General features: G+C 44.0%; 1 protein-coding gene across 4 annotated transcripts in view; it reads right to left on the bottom strand.

Moving 5' to 3' along the window:
- LOC135907459 (probable phosphorylase b kinase regulatory subunit alpha) overlaps nt 1–16,496 on the bottom strand; it is a 115,666-nt gene that overhangs the window by 22,882 nt on the left and 76,288 nt on the right. For 3 of the 4 annotated variants that reach the window (XM_065439157.1, XM_065439158.1, XM_065439156.1), the window contains exons 24-26: nt 14,972–15,101; nt 14,794–14,892; nt 8,783–8,826 (exon numbers count right to left, since the gene is read on the bottom strand). In XM_065439157.1, coding sequence (XP_065295229.1) covers nt 8,783–8,826; nt 14,794–14,892; nt 14,972–15,101 — 273 coding nt within the window. Of the gene's footprint in view, nt 1–8,782; nt 8,827–10,158; nt 10,293–14,793; nt 14,893–14,971; nt 15,102–16,496 lie in introns of those variants that run through there. The other variant, XM_065439159.1, reaches the window with a different exon arrangement.

A 16,496-nucleotide genomic window follows, 5' to 3' on the forward strand; every position in this document is an offset into this window, starting at 1 on the left:
CTCATAATCATCGGCAGGACACCGACGCCTTCCTCGCGCAGGTGAAACGCACCTATACCACCCCAGGTCCTCCTTGCAAACATCCCGAGTACACGGGCTCACCCCAACCACAGCTTGACGCTCCTATTACAGAATCTGAATTTCGTGCAGCCCTATTGAAATTGCGCAATACAACACCCGGGGAAGATCAAATTACGAATGCTGCCATCCGAAATCTTGATGATGCCTCCATATCTCACCTCGTTACCTACTTTAACGAGTGCTGGGAGGCAGGTACCCTCCCTGCCTCCTGGAAGCATGGAAAAATTATATTTATCCCAAAACCCCACAAGCCCATCACCCTCGAGAACATCCGCCCCATTTCTCTTACATCTTGTCTCGGCAAGACCTTTGAGCACATAATCCTCGCCCGACTGACAACGTACATGGAAGAAAATCACCTTTTCCCCCACAGTATGGTCGGCTTTCGTGCGCATCTATCTGCGCAGGATGCCCTACTTCAAATTACGCACGATGTGCTTGATGATACCATCCCCCATCTTACTAAAGCCATCCTGGCGGTTGACCTCATTAAGGCATTTGACAGAATTCGACACGCTGCCATCTTACGGGAACTGCAGGAACTACAGGTAGGCCCTAAGACCTACAACTACGTTCGCGCCTTCCTCTCTGGCCGCACTGCCTCCTTGCACATTGATCAGCTCAGCACACCCTCCTATACGCTCGGTGAATTTGGAACCCCGCAAGGCGCGGTCCTCTCCCCCCTTTTATTTAACATTGCTCTCATCCCCTTAGCCCAGAAGCTCAATCTCATCCCACACCTAAAACATACTCTGTACGCTGATGATATTACCGCATGGACCACTCATGGCTCAGACGGGGAAATTGAGGAAACTCTACAATTAGCAGTCGACACGATCTCCGCTCACGTATCATCTATCGGACTTGAATGTTCCCCCTCTAAGTCCGCGCTCCTCCTAATTAGACCAAAATCTGCCGCCAACTCACCCATCCAAATCACTTTACAAGGATCCCCTATCCCCATCACTCCCACCCTGCGCATCCTTGGTCTCTACCTGCAGGATTCCGGACGCAATGACCATACCCTTAAAACACTCAAGGCCTCCACGCAATCAGTGTTGCAGCTTCTACGCCGCGTATCTTCCCTGCACAAGGGTTTAGACGAAGCAGACAACATGAAAGTTGTACATGCTTTTACGCTTAGCCGCATTCTGTACGCCACTCCATATCTCAAGCTGAACTGCACGGAAACCGAGCGCGTGAACGCCATGATCCGCCTTGCAACTAAGGCAGCCCTCAACCTGCCTCGCAGTACTAGCACAGCCAAACTCCTCGCACTAGGCATGCATAACACGCTTCCTGAACTAGTTGAGGCACACCTTCAGACGCAGTATTTAAGACTTGCCGCGAGCGCCACTGGCCGCCATATCCTCGCCTCCCTTCGCATCAACATACCCGCTAATCAGTCAACCCTTATGGCCATTCCTCGACACATTCATACACCCCTTGTAGTGAAACCCCTTCCTCGAAACGTCCATCCCCAATATCACATCTCTCGCCGCGTAGCTCGCGCAAATGCCCTCCATAAGTATTACGGACAGGTCGAGAAAGCCATCTGGGTGGACGCCGCATGTACAACGCATGAAGCTGTAGCAGTTGCTTACAACCCAACCTTACCCCGACCCCTAACTCACCATCTTCCCTCGGGCTCTACACCTGAGGAAGCAGAGGAGACCGCCATCGCCTTAGCCCTTGCCCTTTCGGATGCTGAATACATCTTTAGCGATTCAAAGACTGCTTTGTCCAACTTTGCCAGAGGCAGAATTCACAACTGCCTGGAACTTGTTGAACATCCCCACCCAAAATTTACCACGTAGGGTTGAGCTCCGGTGGGTGCCGGCTCACTCTGGGAACCCCGGAAACGAGGCTGCCGATAAATTAGCCCGAGGTTTAATTTGCCGGGCTCAGGACAGCCTCGATCCGGGTTTCTCGAGGGAGCGGGTACACAGCTTTGCGGAGCTCACGCAAATACCCCGTTTGGACCGTCGGTCTTACCCTCCTCCCCACTCCTCCCTGACGCACTCCCAACAGATCCTCTGGAGACGCCTCCAGACCCGCTCTCTCCCATCCCCTCAGCTGCTATCCCACTACTGTGGCACCTCCCCTACATGCTCCCTATGCGGAGACCCTCACGCCACACTCTCCCACATCCTTTTTGGCTGCCCTGCCGATCCTCCCCCGCAGGGACAGCCTGCCATCTCAAGCTGGGAGGACTGGGAGGTCCTGCTCTCGTCTACGGACCCGACATCGCAGGTTACTGCGGTGGCTCGGGCTGCCGACGTCATGAGCAAAAGAAGCATGAACGTTTCGACGTAGTGCGGGACCGTGCGGTGGTCCAGGGACCCAGAAGAGTCCAAACTCACATGCTATGAATAAAGTTTTTCTGTCTGTCTGTCAAAGACCCAAGAAGCTTCTCAGCTCATGTTGTGACTGCGGTTGTTTAAAGCCGCCAACTGCAGCGACCTTCTGTGGGTCTGGTCACACCCCATTTGTCCACTAGATGTCCAAGTACTAGTGCCTCTCATTGGCCAAAGTGACATTTCTTGGAGTTGAGGGTAAGGGCAGCTTGTTCAAGGCACGCCAGAACAACGTCCAGTCGATGGTTGTGTTCTGCAAAAGTGCGGCCAAAAGTGATGACGTCGTCTAGATAACATAAACAAACCTCCCCTTTCAGGCTGCGCAGTACCGTGTTCATAAACCTTTCAAATGTTGCAGGCGCGTCACACAAACCAAATGGCATGACGTTGAATTCAAACAAGCTGTCTGGGGTCACAATGCAGTTTTCTCTTTGTCAGCTGAATGCATGGGTATCTGCCAGTAGCCCGATCGGAGGTCCACAGATGAAAAGTAGCATGTGGAATGAGGCAGTCGATAACGTCATCGATCCAGTAAAGTGAATACACATCCTTTTTTTGTCACAAAATGGAGACGCCGGTAGTGGACACAAAACCTCCAGGACCCATCTTTCTTGTTCACGAGGATGACCAGCGCAGCCTAAGGACTAGAGGAATCTTGTGTGATCTTGGCTAGCATGTCATAGACCTGTTGAGCAATGCTCTTGCGCTCTGACGCGGACACGCAGTAAGGCTTCTGCCTGATGGCATGCGCGAACCCCGTGTCGATCCTGTGGCGAGCCCGCGTAGTTGGAATGCGAACTTTGTTAGCGTTCTGCGCGAAATCAGATAATGACGCATGCTTCCTAAGGATGCTGACCAAGACTTGACACTTCTCTGAAGACAGTGACTTGTTGATCATTTTTAAAAAACGCAACGAGTCTTCAGGGACACTGGGGCCAGCCCTGTGCTCTTGGGATTCGTGTGACGTGTCATCAGTTAAAGCACCTATGCCGAGACTGATATCCACTTCAAAAGAAGCAAGTCGAATACCGCTGGGTAGCACAACAGACTGGGAGGCTAAATTTGACACCCACAGTGTAATTGTTCCGCAGGCCACAGAGAGGACACATCGAGGTACGAGCACACTTTTCTTCACAACTATCGAAGGCACACGCTCAATTATTGCATCAAATGTATTGGCATCGACACCGCAAGCAGTAACTCGAACTCTGGATAAGGAACGTGCTGGTAAGACAGCATCTTCAACGATGGTGAGCGTGCCTGAACAGGTAGCAGGTTGGTTGGCAAGAGGAGACAGGAAAAGCTCGCCAGTACTGCAGTCAACAGTGGCACTGCACTGTTGTAGGAAATTGAGGCCAAGAATTACGTTGTGAGTGGATTGAGCAAGCACTGGAAATTCAGCTTGATACATGTTATCGGAGAAATAAACATTCGCAATGCACACTCCATTAGGTCGGAGCAACTCTCCACTCACAGCACAAAATACATTAGCGTTATCCCAGCGAAACATCACTTTACGGCCTAGTCAGGTTTTGAAATCCAGGCTGATAATGGAGACACTCACTCCTGTGTCCACTAAGGCCAATGTAGCAACATTGCCCACTAAAACACGAATCTTGTTATGACACATGGTGATTGGCGGAGGCATAGGGGCGTGCAGTTGATGATGACTGGCGACCTCATCTCTATTAGTCACGCCGCCTAGTTTCCCGGCGGCGATGACATGAGACGTCACTGCGGAGATGGAGACCTATGCTGGCGTGAAGGCGGAGGCATCAAGCTCCCCACATAAGCTGGTGAGTCACTATGGTAATTCGCCTAGTGGTTTGTCCTGCTATTGGAGTCAGAAGACCAGCGTGTCCTGCCGCTGTACCAATTGCTACGCCGATAAAAAGTGCGCGATCGCTCATAGGACGGTGGTGACGTGCAACGGCGATGAGGACAAAATCTGGTGACGTGACTGCGAATACCGCATTGGAAGCAGATGGGGCACTCACGAGACACACTGAAATTGTCAGTTGACGGCTCTCCCACTCTTGAGAAAGTGCAGGTGGTCTGGGTGAGTAACCATTGTGGAACTGATAACTGGGATGCGCATTTATAGTAAGGTTTGGTGCTCTTGAACGAGGAGCAAAGTTGTAGGCGTCTATGGAGGTGGCAGTGATGGATGTCTCACTGAAGTCTCAATGAGAAAAGGGCTCTCGAGCCCGTGGAGTCGAGAGGGAAGCCGCCTCACGTCGATCAAGCTCTTCGCGCACCACTTGCTGAATAATTGACGCAAGGTCGGATGGAGCTGGGACCACGTCAACACTGGCGACATTAGTGACATTGCCCAGGTGGCCGAACTTCGGTGTGATACGCCGAGCTTTCAAGGCTTCAAATGCACGGCAGTGCCGAATGACGTTGCTTACGGAGTCCAGACTGTATTTTCCGATGAGGAACTGGTACACATCCGTGGCGATCCCTTTTAAAAGATGAGGAACTTTGTCCTCTTTCAGTCATCTGAGGGCCCAGGGCCTTGCACAACTTCAGCACTTCCTCAATGTACATTGTGCAGGTTTCGCCAGGAACTTGGGCTCGTTGCATAAGGGTTTGCTATGCACATTTTTCTTCAGCTACCGGATCTCCACAGCACTTCCCAATTTTGTCTACGAACTTTTCCTACATTGTCATGCTTTCTTTGTGTTTTTCAAGCCACACAGACGCGGTTCCCTTGAGGAAGAAGGCAACGTTGTTAAGCTGGGCGGTGGCATTCCTGCCATTGAACTGACTTGTGCGTTGGTAAAAGCTGAGCCATCTGTCCATGTCTTTTTCCAGCCAAGGTTCACGGTTCGATGTAGGGCTGCCATTGGTAGCTGTAAGAAGGTGGTGAATTGTCGCCGTCGGAAGCCATCTGTGGTGCCAGACCAACAATTTGGCGACGTCGGCAAAGCTACACGGATTGCGCTTCTACGGGCGGTTTGTCGTCATTCTTCGAGGGCGCCATTGTTTTACCCTGCACCGCCCACCAAAACTGTTACGATGAGGTGCGTTTATTTAAAGATGAATTGATGAAAAGGGGCCGTGCCGACACCGAGCTGCTGCAAAGACAAGTGCACTTTGTTCTCCTCTTCTTTCGTCCTTGCTGTAGCTTTAGCATAACAATATGCTTTTAAGGAATTATCGGATATAAAGAAAGTATTTTTGTGTCAGGTGCGACTTCGTTATAACGAGGCTAGATTGTACAAGCATTCTATAATAGAAGTAAAAGACACTTTTCAGAAAGATTATTTTGGCCTTGGAGATGTCTTATTTTCTTACCTGAGGCAACCCTGCTTCATTTACCATTTTAGATATTGGGGGCAAGGAATATACCGTGGCACTGCCAGCTGTCAACGCCGGGATGATGTGTGAAGTTGGATCATATGTCGGAGCGTCTGCTTAGGCGCCATCGCATGCATTGTTTTTTCTTTGTGCTGCTGTGGAATTTCGGTTGGTTGAAGTAGTTTTATGATAGTGTTTGTTCTTTGTTCTGATTTTAAAGGGACACTAAGGCAAATATTAGGTCAAGCTAAAGTGACAGATTAGTGCTTGAGAGTCTCTAAGGCATGAATATTATTGCGAACAGAGCCTTAATAATGGAGAAATTGAGGTAAATGCAGGACATGATTAGAGACTCCCCAGGACGTTCAAGTACTTGCCCGATGATGAAAGAACTTCTCAGTTAAATTATGTCGCTAGTACTCAATCACTCGTTGCAAAAAACATCCTTGTGTTGTATTATAGGAGGAAATAAAATGCTGCTTATTCAGTTCTATGCCATCTTTAGAAAAAATACCTCATTAATTACCCTTGACAACGATGTGGGCAGTCGAAAGGTTTTGTTTTTGTTTGACTCCGCGCCCTCCATGCTTTCGCATTTCAGTAGTTTCATTACTGAGTAGTGCTGCGCTAGTTTTGCAGGCTCGCGAAACTCACACAAACTGCAAGTAGCACAGAATTCAGCTTCCCTGTAATGTCGCAGGATGCCCAAATGGTCTATGCAGCTGCAAAGCTGCAAAGCTGAAAAGCAGCTGCAGCGGCGAATCCACTGCTGTCTTGGCTTGGTACCGGCATCTGTCGGGCACCGTTTTTCTCACCGACAGCAGCAAAGCATGGTGATGGCATATGCAACGTCACCACTCCCCCGTTTGGGTGGCGAGAGATTTGAATTTAGAAAAAGGTATTTGGACCCTTCAGATGCAATTTTATTGCAAAGTCTTTTCTTGGCACAAAACAAGCGTTTCGAGGTTTCTGCAATGGTATTTAAACAGTCCACATTGACTTAGTATTTGCCTTTAGTGTCCCTTTAAGGTTTTATGTGCTGTATGAGAGTATACAGTGTTTCTCATTGCTGATGTGGGTCAGATTTTGCTCCACATACTATCCTAGAAATAGAAAGCATGGCAGCTTTCACAGAAGCTCGATGGTCATTAAATCCAGGTGGCAAATTTTAAAGCGCGCATATACATGTACAAAATAACAAGTTACATTTACAAAAGTGAAGCTGTCAAATGTGTGAAGCGAGACATACACAACTAACGCAGTCAATCATGCGCGCGACAGAGCATCATATCTCGTAAATTGAAGGCCTTTAATTGGTTTGAACATATGAAGAAATCTTGTCACAGATACTCAGAATTTACTGGTACGTTTTATTTTATTTTTCACTTTCTCGTGAACAATGTGCTCACAAGCCTGTGTCGCATCGTTCCGATGAGTCATATAGTTATCGGTGACCGTCCACATTCACGAATTGCACCTTCATTACCTGTACAACTTGATACAGCAAGTCTCTTTTATTTAACTTACCAGCAACACTGCTGGTAGATAAGTCTCTGTAACAGCTTAAGTTTTATCGTCCGTGCAATGCAGAGCCTTTCGGATCAGTGCACACTTTTGCTAGCCTATATAAGGAGCTTATCTTGCCATGAAGTCAAGTTTTATTCACATGTGCCCCAGTACATGATAAGCGTAATTTTCTGTTTTTAGAGAAGAAAATGCCCAAAGAGAGCAGAAGAAAGTGAGAAACTACAAAGTGAGGAGGGGAGTGGTGACATATTTGTTTTTGTATGGTAAACTTTATGTAATTTTATCTTATGTTTGTGTCAGGTAGCAGTCAAGGCTGTTTATCTTTTCTACTAGTAAAAAAGCTATTTTATAAGTCAAATGCTTCTTCTTATCACCATGGCAAATGTTATCAGTAACTGTAACCCAGCCGCATTTGGAACACTGACAACTTTTGAAAACTTAACTTACTATCATAACGAAATTCCAAGGTGCGATCTCTAACTAGTTAAGGCTACAGAAAAATCCCTGACCAGTTTACTTTTGCACAGACCAGGTCTTCTCGCTGCATTCTAAATGAACAATCTGATCAAAAGAAAAACAAATGCCTGCCTTTCCTGTATATATCCCATGATGAGCGCATTAAAAAGCATTTGGAAAGCCTAATGCAACTTTTTTCCTGTTCTAATATGAAAGTCAGTATCACTGAATGACAAGGAGCACTGTTGATGAACTATCAAAATAAAATAAACCTCCTAAATACATAATGGAATAAAATCTTTGCGTGCATTCCTGTCAGGGCAAAGCACTGTTACGTGATCACACTTTCGATGCAAGAACGATTGCAGTGCCGGCACTTACAGTGATGGCCCACGTGTACAATATATAATAAAATTATATAGCTCACCAATCCCTCCGCTAACTAATAATATTCGAACTTGGCTTTGAACACATAAGAAAATTGCTTTTCACTTCATTCAAATTATGAATATTTCCACATCGGTGCTGTAAATGTGGGACAATGGTCTTATTTAATTACAGTTCACTTGAGCAGCAATGTTCCAACTCCACTTTTAAGGCCAAAGTTTGCAAACATGCTTACTCAATAGCATACACAATGTTGACACTGAATTCAATGAAAATTAAAAATGTGACAGCAACACATGTACATTACTGTATGCAGGTGCTGTGCTACATGATACCTCACATGAAAATGGGAGTGCTATTGTCAAAAGCCATTATCAAAATAGAGCCACAGTCATTTCTTGTTTCCAAGCAGCACACACATAATAAAAGACAAAAACTGTTGAAGGACTGTGAAGTAATAGCTGCACCGTGCAAATCAATACTCTCATGTCAAAGAAGGTGCACTGCGTGGATAGGGAAAAGAGTATAGAAATGGTTAGCCAGGCATGCTGAATGTTATTTCCTTCCCTGATAGGCCAGGAACTTCTTTTCATTCCTGCAAATTTCTTGATATGGTGGCTTGGTTAACGAAACAAGAATGCCAAATGGATTGATTTGTAAAAAGGGCCTACCTTATTTATTTTGCTGCTTTGGACTGAAAAAACACCTTCGCTGCCTGAAAATATACATGCATAATTAAAATAAACACATAGAATTGTTAAAATGTTTCTTGCAGCCAATCTACATGAACAAGCTTTGGATAACACAGCTCTGTAACTAACCCTGGAACTGCAGGCCTGCTTAGCCACCTGTGCAAAAAAAGATTACCTGAGATAACCTGTATAATACAGAACAGCAGCCATTCATCTTGAAGGAAAAAAAAAACTCAAAATATTCTAGCATCTCATGAATGACGTAAAATTGAGATACTATGATAGTCAGATTACTCTGGCTATTCCTGAATAAAACCTTTTTGGTTAGCATATTCATTGAGATACGCTATGATAAAAATTTGTTCTCAGATGAAAATGACACTGTAGACACATTTAGTTTTTATTGAAAACATGCCAGAGCCATGCTTCTTTGCAATTCCTTATCGCATACCGCAACCTTGCTTTCTCTTTCTGGCTACACAGCCCATGGTAAAAACTGCAGTCCAGCATTTGCAACACTAACCCTCGCTGTACTCAGTGGTTAGATTGAAGAAATTGTAGGCTGTACAATTACAGTTGAACCACCCAGAAGTCATCAACATGATTCTTAAAAGCAAGGCTTTTCCATGTTGTTATGTTTGGCGTATTCACTGAAGAGCGGAGGCAGAGGTTATTGTTGCACCAACATCAAACAACATTCCACTGAGTCACCATGGACACTGAGATGCTGACAGTGACAGCAAATTAGAGATCAGCATGAGAACGAGACAAGTGAGGTTTTCCCAGAACTTCAGTGAAAGACACCAGGACCTCGAGACGCTTTACCTTCGGGAGAGCTTAGGCCATTGACTTCTGCCCGGTCGTCAGTGAAACACTGGGTCTCACTTTCCCGTTTCCACAATTAGCTTGGGGGCAGCGCGTGCGCTTTGTGTCATCCTTTTCCCTATCAGAGGCGGTGTGCTGTGCCAATTCGAACTACCAGTCTGGTTGATTGAAACATTACTCATTGCCCTAACGAGTGATCCAGGGAAGATGGAGGGTGTTTAAGAGACTTTCTGAGCGCATGGAGTGTGTGCTCCCAGAACGATGTAGTCTGCTATGACATGTAGTTCATGCTATGAGAACAATGTACTGTGCTCCGTGCTCTGGCCAATACGAGTAAACCTTTTCCTCTACATAAGTTTGCCCTTTTCACCTCATATAAATAAACCCCAGCTCTAATCCTCCTACCTCCCAACCTTGTACTCATCACCAAGCATGACTGATCTTTACAGAGGCATTGTATGCTCCCTGCTGCATGGAATTGAGCAATATTTGGCTTATGTGTTCATGGAAGCATTCTCTCGCATTTAGTATTATGATTTATTGATCAGCAGGCATTGCAGCAGTAGAAGCATCAGCATGTTGCCTAAATGCTTCTTCTTGCTTGCACAGCTCCTGGATTTCTTCGCTGGTCATGCCGTTTGTCTCCGGGACATGGCGCCCTGCACTAGTCAAACACGTGGCGATTACCGGCAATTCGACATGGTTCAGCCCTATCGTCTAGGCGTTTTCCTGCCCACATACTTCCTTCTCTGGTGATTCTGCGCACTCCCGTGGATGCTCCTAACATGGCAACTCCGACAGGTGATGCCATCGGATCGTTGACGTCAAGCTTCGTCAGTATAAAAGCTCCGCCGTTCCAGCGCCCCGGCAGTGGGCAATGCAGTAGCAGCAGCAACTTCAGCATGTTGCCTAAACGCTTCTTCTTGCTTGCACAGATACGGTAACTGGACAACCCGTACTGTATCCGATCCGATAATAGATTCTTGCTGCTACTGCATTGCCCACACAGTTATTTGTGAAGTAGACCCATGTGCAATGTTTCTTATGTCCTCGATTACCTTAGTTGTCTTACCCTGAGCGGTGAAGTTGAGCTTAACCCCAGCCCCAGGAGACCGGCGTCAAAAACTAGCAAACCTGACGAATCCCCAATAAACTTTCTTAACGCCCTTGAGACGTTGGCCGAGCTGGCACTGTCTAGTTGCAACAACCCTTCTCTTGTGAAAATTCTTTCCAATTTTGTTGCTTATCAGAAAAATATGTCACAAGACCGATCTGAAATCAAAAATGCTGTGAATACACGTTTCGATGCCTTAGAATTGCGTGTGGCTGCTCTTGAAACCTCATGTTCGAATGCACTGTCTTATCAAGACTCTGGTCAGCTTCATTCTGAGGTGGCTTGCCTGACGTGCACTGTTGCCAAACTAACTGCCAAATATGACGATCTTGAAAGCCGTACACAAAGAAATAACATTATCCTTCATGGCAAACCAGAAGATACTAATGAGAATCGTGACACACTGCACTCCAAGGTTGCAAACGTTTTCAATAGGCTTTCCCTTGACTGTCCACGTATTGAAGGTTTCCATAGGTCAGGCAGAATGCACCCTAGGCATTCTCACCCTATCATTTTAAAATTGCTTGATTTCAGCTATAAGCTAGTGATGCTGAAAAACGCTTATAAGCTGAAAAATTCCGGCATGAAACTCTCTAATGATTTTTCGTCCAGAGTGCGTGCAGTACTTTGTAAAAAGCAATGGGACACTTCGGTTGAGCAGCGAAATAACGGCTCGATTATTAAAACGAGGGTTGATAATTTACTTATAGATAACGCTCATTAAAATTAAGACAGTGCCTCAAATAGTTTAGTAATAGCTCCTAGTTTTTATTCTAGAGCGCAAGATTTTGATTCTAGAGCGCAAGTGATGTTTCATTATCACTAGGTTGACAATCTCATCACTCTGCCACAGATCTTGCGATTTTGAATGTTAATGCCAGAAGCATAACAAACAAATTTCCACAGTTTCTTTTGCTAGTTTCTTCATGTTCTCCTCATGTTATGTGCATCACAGAAACTTGGCTTTATGAAAATATTCACAACTGAGAATTCACGCCTGCTCGTTAAATTGCTGTCTGGTATGACCGTCAGAATAAGAAAGCAATGGTGTTGCTTTGCTTTTATGTTCAGGTTTTAACTTTAAGGTTCTACCAGGTCCTCCCAAGGTAGAATCGGTTTGGTGCAAGTTGCAAGTACATAAGCAGAATTTAACATTTTGTGGTCTTTATCATGCCCCCGATAGCCCTAGTTAGTTCTATGATAGCATTTCGTATTTTATACATGACCGTAGCCTCGATAGTTCTAACTTAATCATTCTTGGTGACTTTAACATGACTTCTTCTATAATATTGCTTTCTTCCCGCAACAATATATTGCATTTTATACATGACCATAGCCTTGACAGTTCTAACTTAATCGTTCTTGGTGACTTTAACGTTCCCGGCATTTACTGGCCTTCCGTCACATGTTCCGCCACTAGTGCCGCTATTTGTAGAGACTAAATTATGTTTTCTTTGTCCCATAACCTGATACAATTAGTTGATAAGAATACATGGCAGAACTCCATACTCGCCTGTGATGTCACAACTCCGCCCTATGTGCATGTGTTGCGAGGAGGTTACGTAGCTCAGTGCTCTCGCAGCTGGTTGCTAGGCAACACGAGGCGGGGCATCGCTGGGCTGAGTGTTCTGGTAACGCTCCACGGCATAACTAAAAGCTTAAACAGCTCTGCTGTTAAAAAGTGGACCGGTTCAGATGGTATCCTGAATTCTTTCCTTGTAAGATACTCCCTATGGACATCTCAATACTTTACTGTAATTTTCCAGAAATCCTTAGACTCTGGTGAAGTACTAACTAAATGGAAAAGTTCTGCCCTTGCATAAATCAAGTGATAAATGACTCTCTAACTACAGGCCGATAGCTCTCACACCCCAGTCATGCAAGATGTCAGAGCATATTATCCACAAACATATAATCGAATTCCTTAACTCTAATGATGTTCTGACATCTGCCCAGCTAGGTTTCTGTCGTGGTTATAGCACTGTAATGCAATTAGTCGATTTTGTTCAAGGTATGACTTCTAACCTGGACATAGGTAATTAAGTGGATGCCATATTTATTGATTTCTCTAAAGCTTTTGATTTTGTGATTCATTCTAAACTACTGGTAAAATTAAACGCCATATTCAATTATCTTTGTCCTGTTTCTTCGATAGCCAGTTTTCTTTGTTGTCGCTCACAATTTGTTTTTTTAACTCAGTGGAATCAACTCCTGTCGACGTTACAGCAGACGTTCTTCAGGGATCCGTATTAGGCCCTTTATTATTTCTAATATACATCAATGATTTACCTCGTGGCACCTCAACTAAAATCAGACTTTATGCAGATGACTGCGTATTAATATAATCTATTAACTCCATTGATGACCACTACCGTCTTGCCCAATCCCTTATGTCTTTCTGCGCTTGGTGCAAAATGTGGCAAATGAACATCAACTGTAGTAAAACAGTTGTGATGTCATTTGATTATTCTCTGGATGCCATCCAACTTAATAGAGTGTCTCAATATAAATACTTAGGTGTAATTCTAACAGAACATCTTGTATGGTCTAAACATGCTGAATATGTAAACGGTAAAGCCCTGAACAAATTGGGTTATTTGCGCCGCACTTTAGCTAACACCCCCTGCGATACTAAACTGCTATTATATAAAACGCCAATTCGCCCTGTTCTAGAATATACATCTGTCGTTTGGTTCCTGTACAAACAATGTGAAATAAGCTCGCTCAATAACGTTCAATGAAAATCTATCCGTTTCATTTGCCAAAATTACAGCCACACTTTTGCACCAACACAGGCTCAAAAATCTTTTGAGCATTGAGCCATTAGTTTCACAATACTACATTGAAGCCTTAAAACTTTTATATGCAATTAATAACTCCACCTCTGGTCTTCCTGATTGTGACTATATCACATTTACTAACACAAGTTGTACCCGTAGCTCCCACACATTGAACATAACACCTATTTATGCCTGTACTAGCACATTCAAGTACAGTTTTCCATTTACAATAGAGCATTGGAATTCTCTACCCAGTAACATTCGTTCACTATTACTAAAGATTTTACAGCTACCATGGCAAGCATGTTGCTAACATGTAAAGCACTTCTTTTTGATCATTGATGTTTTTGTGTATATGTGTGTTTTTAATGTGCATTGTATAGTATAGTATAGTATAATGATTCTGCTCCTGCTATAGCCCTATATTGGGCTGCAGTATGTGTAAGTAAGTAAATAAATAAATAAATAAATAAATAAATAAATAAATAAATAAATCATGTTCAGGGTGTTGCAGGGCCCTTTTAAGAGTGCACCATCTTTACCTTTATATCAATTAGGCGTTTTATTTGGTGTATGGCACAATTTCCTAGCACCTATCTTCTGTACTATCATATCGTCATTAATTTTTGTTGCATTTTGATTACTTTCAAGTTTAATATGTTTTGTTATTAGTTTCTTCAGACACAGTTGCTTTGTACTATTCTGAATGCCTTTTCAATGTCTTTTTCACATCTTGCTTTGTTTTTTCCTTATTTATGTTGGCATTTCCTTTACATACAAAATTTAGTAACTGAATTTGACTGTAGAAAAAGAAATATTGTATCTGTGTTAATGAACTTCTACTGTACTTTATCCATAATCCACAACTGCTCTTGCATTATAGTATTCTGTAACTGGTTATAAGAGGTCCCACATATGTCTTGAGCTATGCAAGCTTTTTCTGTATGTATACAAAAAAAAGAAATGTGGGGTTTTATGTGCCAAAACCACGATCTGATTATGAGGCATGCCGTAGAGGGGGTTTCCGGAAATTTGGACCACCTGGGGTTCTTTAACGTGCACATAAATCTAAGTACACTGGTGTTTTAACATTCTGCCCCACTGAAATGCAGCCACTATGGCCAGAATTCGATCCCATGACCTTGCGCTTAGTAGCCTTCTGTATGTTTACATTCAGCGTAAACTTCAATGGTATTTTAATGGCACTAACTGAAACGGAAAGCTTCAACATCTAACCTTTTGCAGAGCATGCAATGAGGTCACCTACTCACTGTTTAATATGACAAACTCTTTGCCACTGAGAATTTGCCGCAAAAGCATTTTCATTTCAAATGGTCGCATGTTGAGGAGGTATTCGGATGCTTCATCAGCTGAAACGAAAGCACCCAGTGGTCAGGTGAAACTCTGCACCACACAACCTCCTAAACCATGCCTGTTCAAAGTACCTACCAGAACACTGGAGTGAACGTCCAAGCTCAGAAACCATGACCTGGATGATGAGTCCCACACGAAGCCTCAACATCTCCTGAAAGAGCTCTGGCTCTGTTCGAATGAACATAGACAAATACACAAGCAGTTCCTGTAAAACAGAACATCAAAACATGCAATCAGCCATTTGCAATGACAATCATTATCACAAATGAATTTAAACTGAGTGAGTCACTACCCCGACATACAATGGAAGCAGCATACGACATACATGCTGCTTCCATAAATGCCGAGTTTATTTAATGAGTGTCGATGCTGCCAGCACTTATTACCAAACTGATACATCATTTTAATCCACAGCAGCAGCAGTAATACTTTTTATGGCCAGCAATACAGTAATTCAAGCTACAGTTACAAAGAACAAAAACAAAGGTACAACTTTTTTACATTCACATACAAATGCAAAAATATGAATACTCGCTCACATTTTTTTTTTATGTAACATACTTTCAAACCTACAACACTTTCTGAATGTTTTAAATAGGCTTGGCCAGTTATTGACCAATTCATTGAGTTCTACATCTTAAAGCAATGCAGGAGCTATCAGCGATACCATAATGGAGGACTCCAGATTAATTACGGCACCTGGGGTCCTTACATGTGTACCCAAAGCTTCGTACATGGGCCTGATCACATTAGGCCCTGCCCCTGTTGAAATGTGGCTGCAGCTGCCAGGAATGAAATCCAGAACCCACTGCTCAGCAGCAAACGGCTGTAACCACAAAGTGGGTGTCTAGTCATTTAAATTGCAACATCCAAACTACAAATATATATTACACCTCCACACGCATCGTAGGATGCGGAACTCGTAAAACAATACTTGTCCTTTCCTGTCAATGAGTAAAATCCCTGCCATGCTACTGATGACATGCCAACATATAAATATCAAATGCCCCTGGGTGGCTTGCTTCAAATGGCACAATGAATGCCGTCTCGCAAACACCAGGAGTCACAGTGAGCAGAGCAGTGGAGAAAGCAAATTGGGGAGGAAAAAAATAACAGTGGAGAAAACAAACCAAGTGAGAATTGAGCTGTGCACCTAAACCAGCTGTGGTTATCAAGGTGCATGAAGAAATATAAGGAAATAAAGCACAGCGCAGCACACTGAGCATTCCCCTTGTCAGCGGAGAGTTGCAGCTTCCAGCATGCTAGGAACAACAAAAGGAGGGTAACAGCCTAAATGGTTGTGAAGGCAACTTTTGGCTCTTCATCACTCTGTCAAGCACTACGCAAAAATTCTTGGGGGAGAAAATTAATAGGCTAAAACATAATTGTGGCTTCATTAAAAAGTGTTGTGAGGCCTTTTTATTTACGATTCTTCCTTTTTTTCAGTCTACATAAAAGAGCAAATTTTACTTATCCATACAGAACAAGCTTCAGGTTTCTGTAACATACACTTGTTTTCCGTTTGCTGTATGCTAAGGTGTAAACATTTCATTAGCATTACACGGAACGTATGTCGTATAGTAAGCACACATTAAAAGAG

The sequence above is a fragment of the Dermacentor albipictus genome, chromosome 1, assembly GCF_038994185.2.
Source record: "Dermacentor albipictus isolate Rhodes 1998 colony chromosome 1, USDA_Dalb.pri_finalv2, whole genome shotgun sequence".
In the NCBI taxonomy this organism is placed as follows: domain Eukaryota; kingdom Metazoa; phylum Arthropoda; class Arachnida; order Ixodida; family Ixodidae; genus Dermacentor; species Dermacentor albipictus.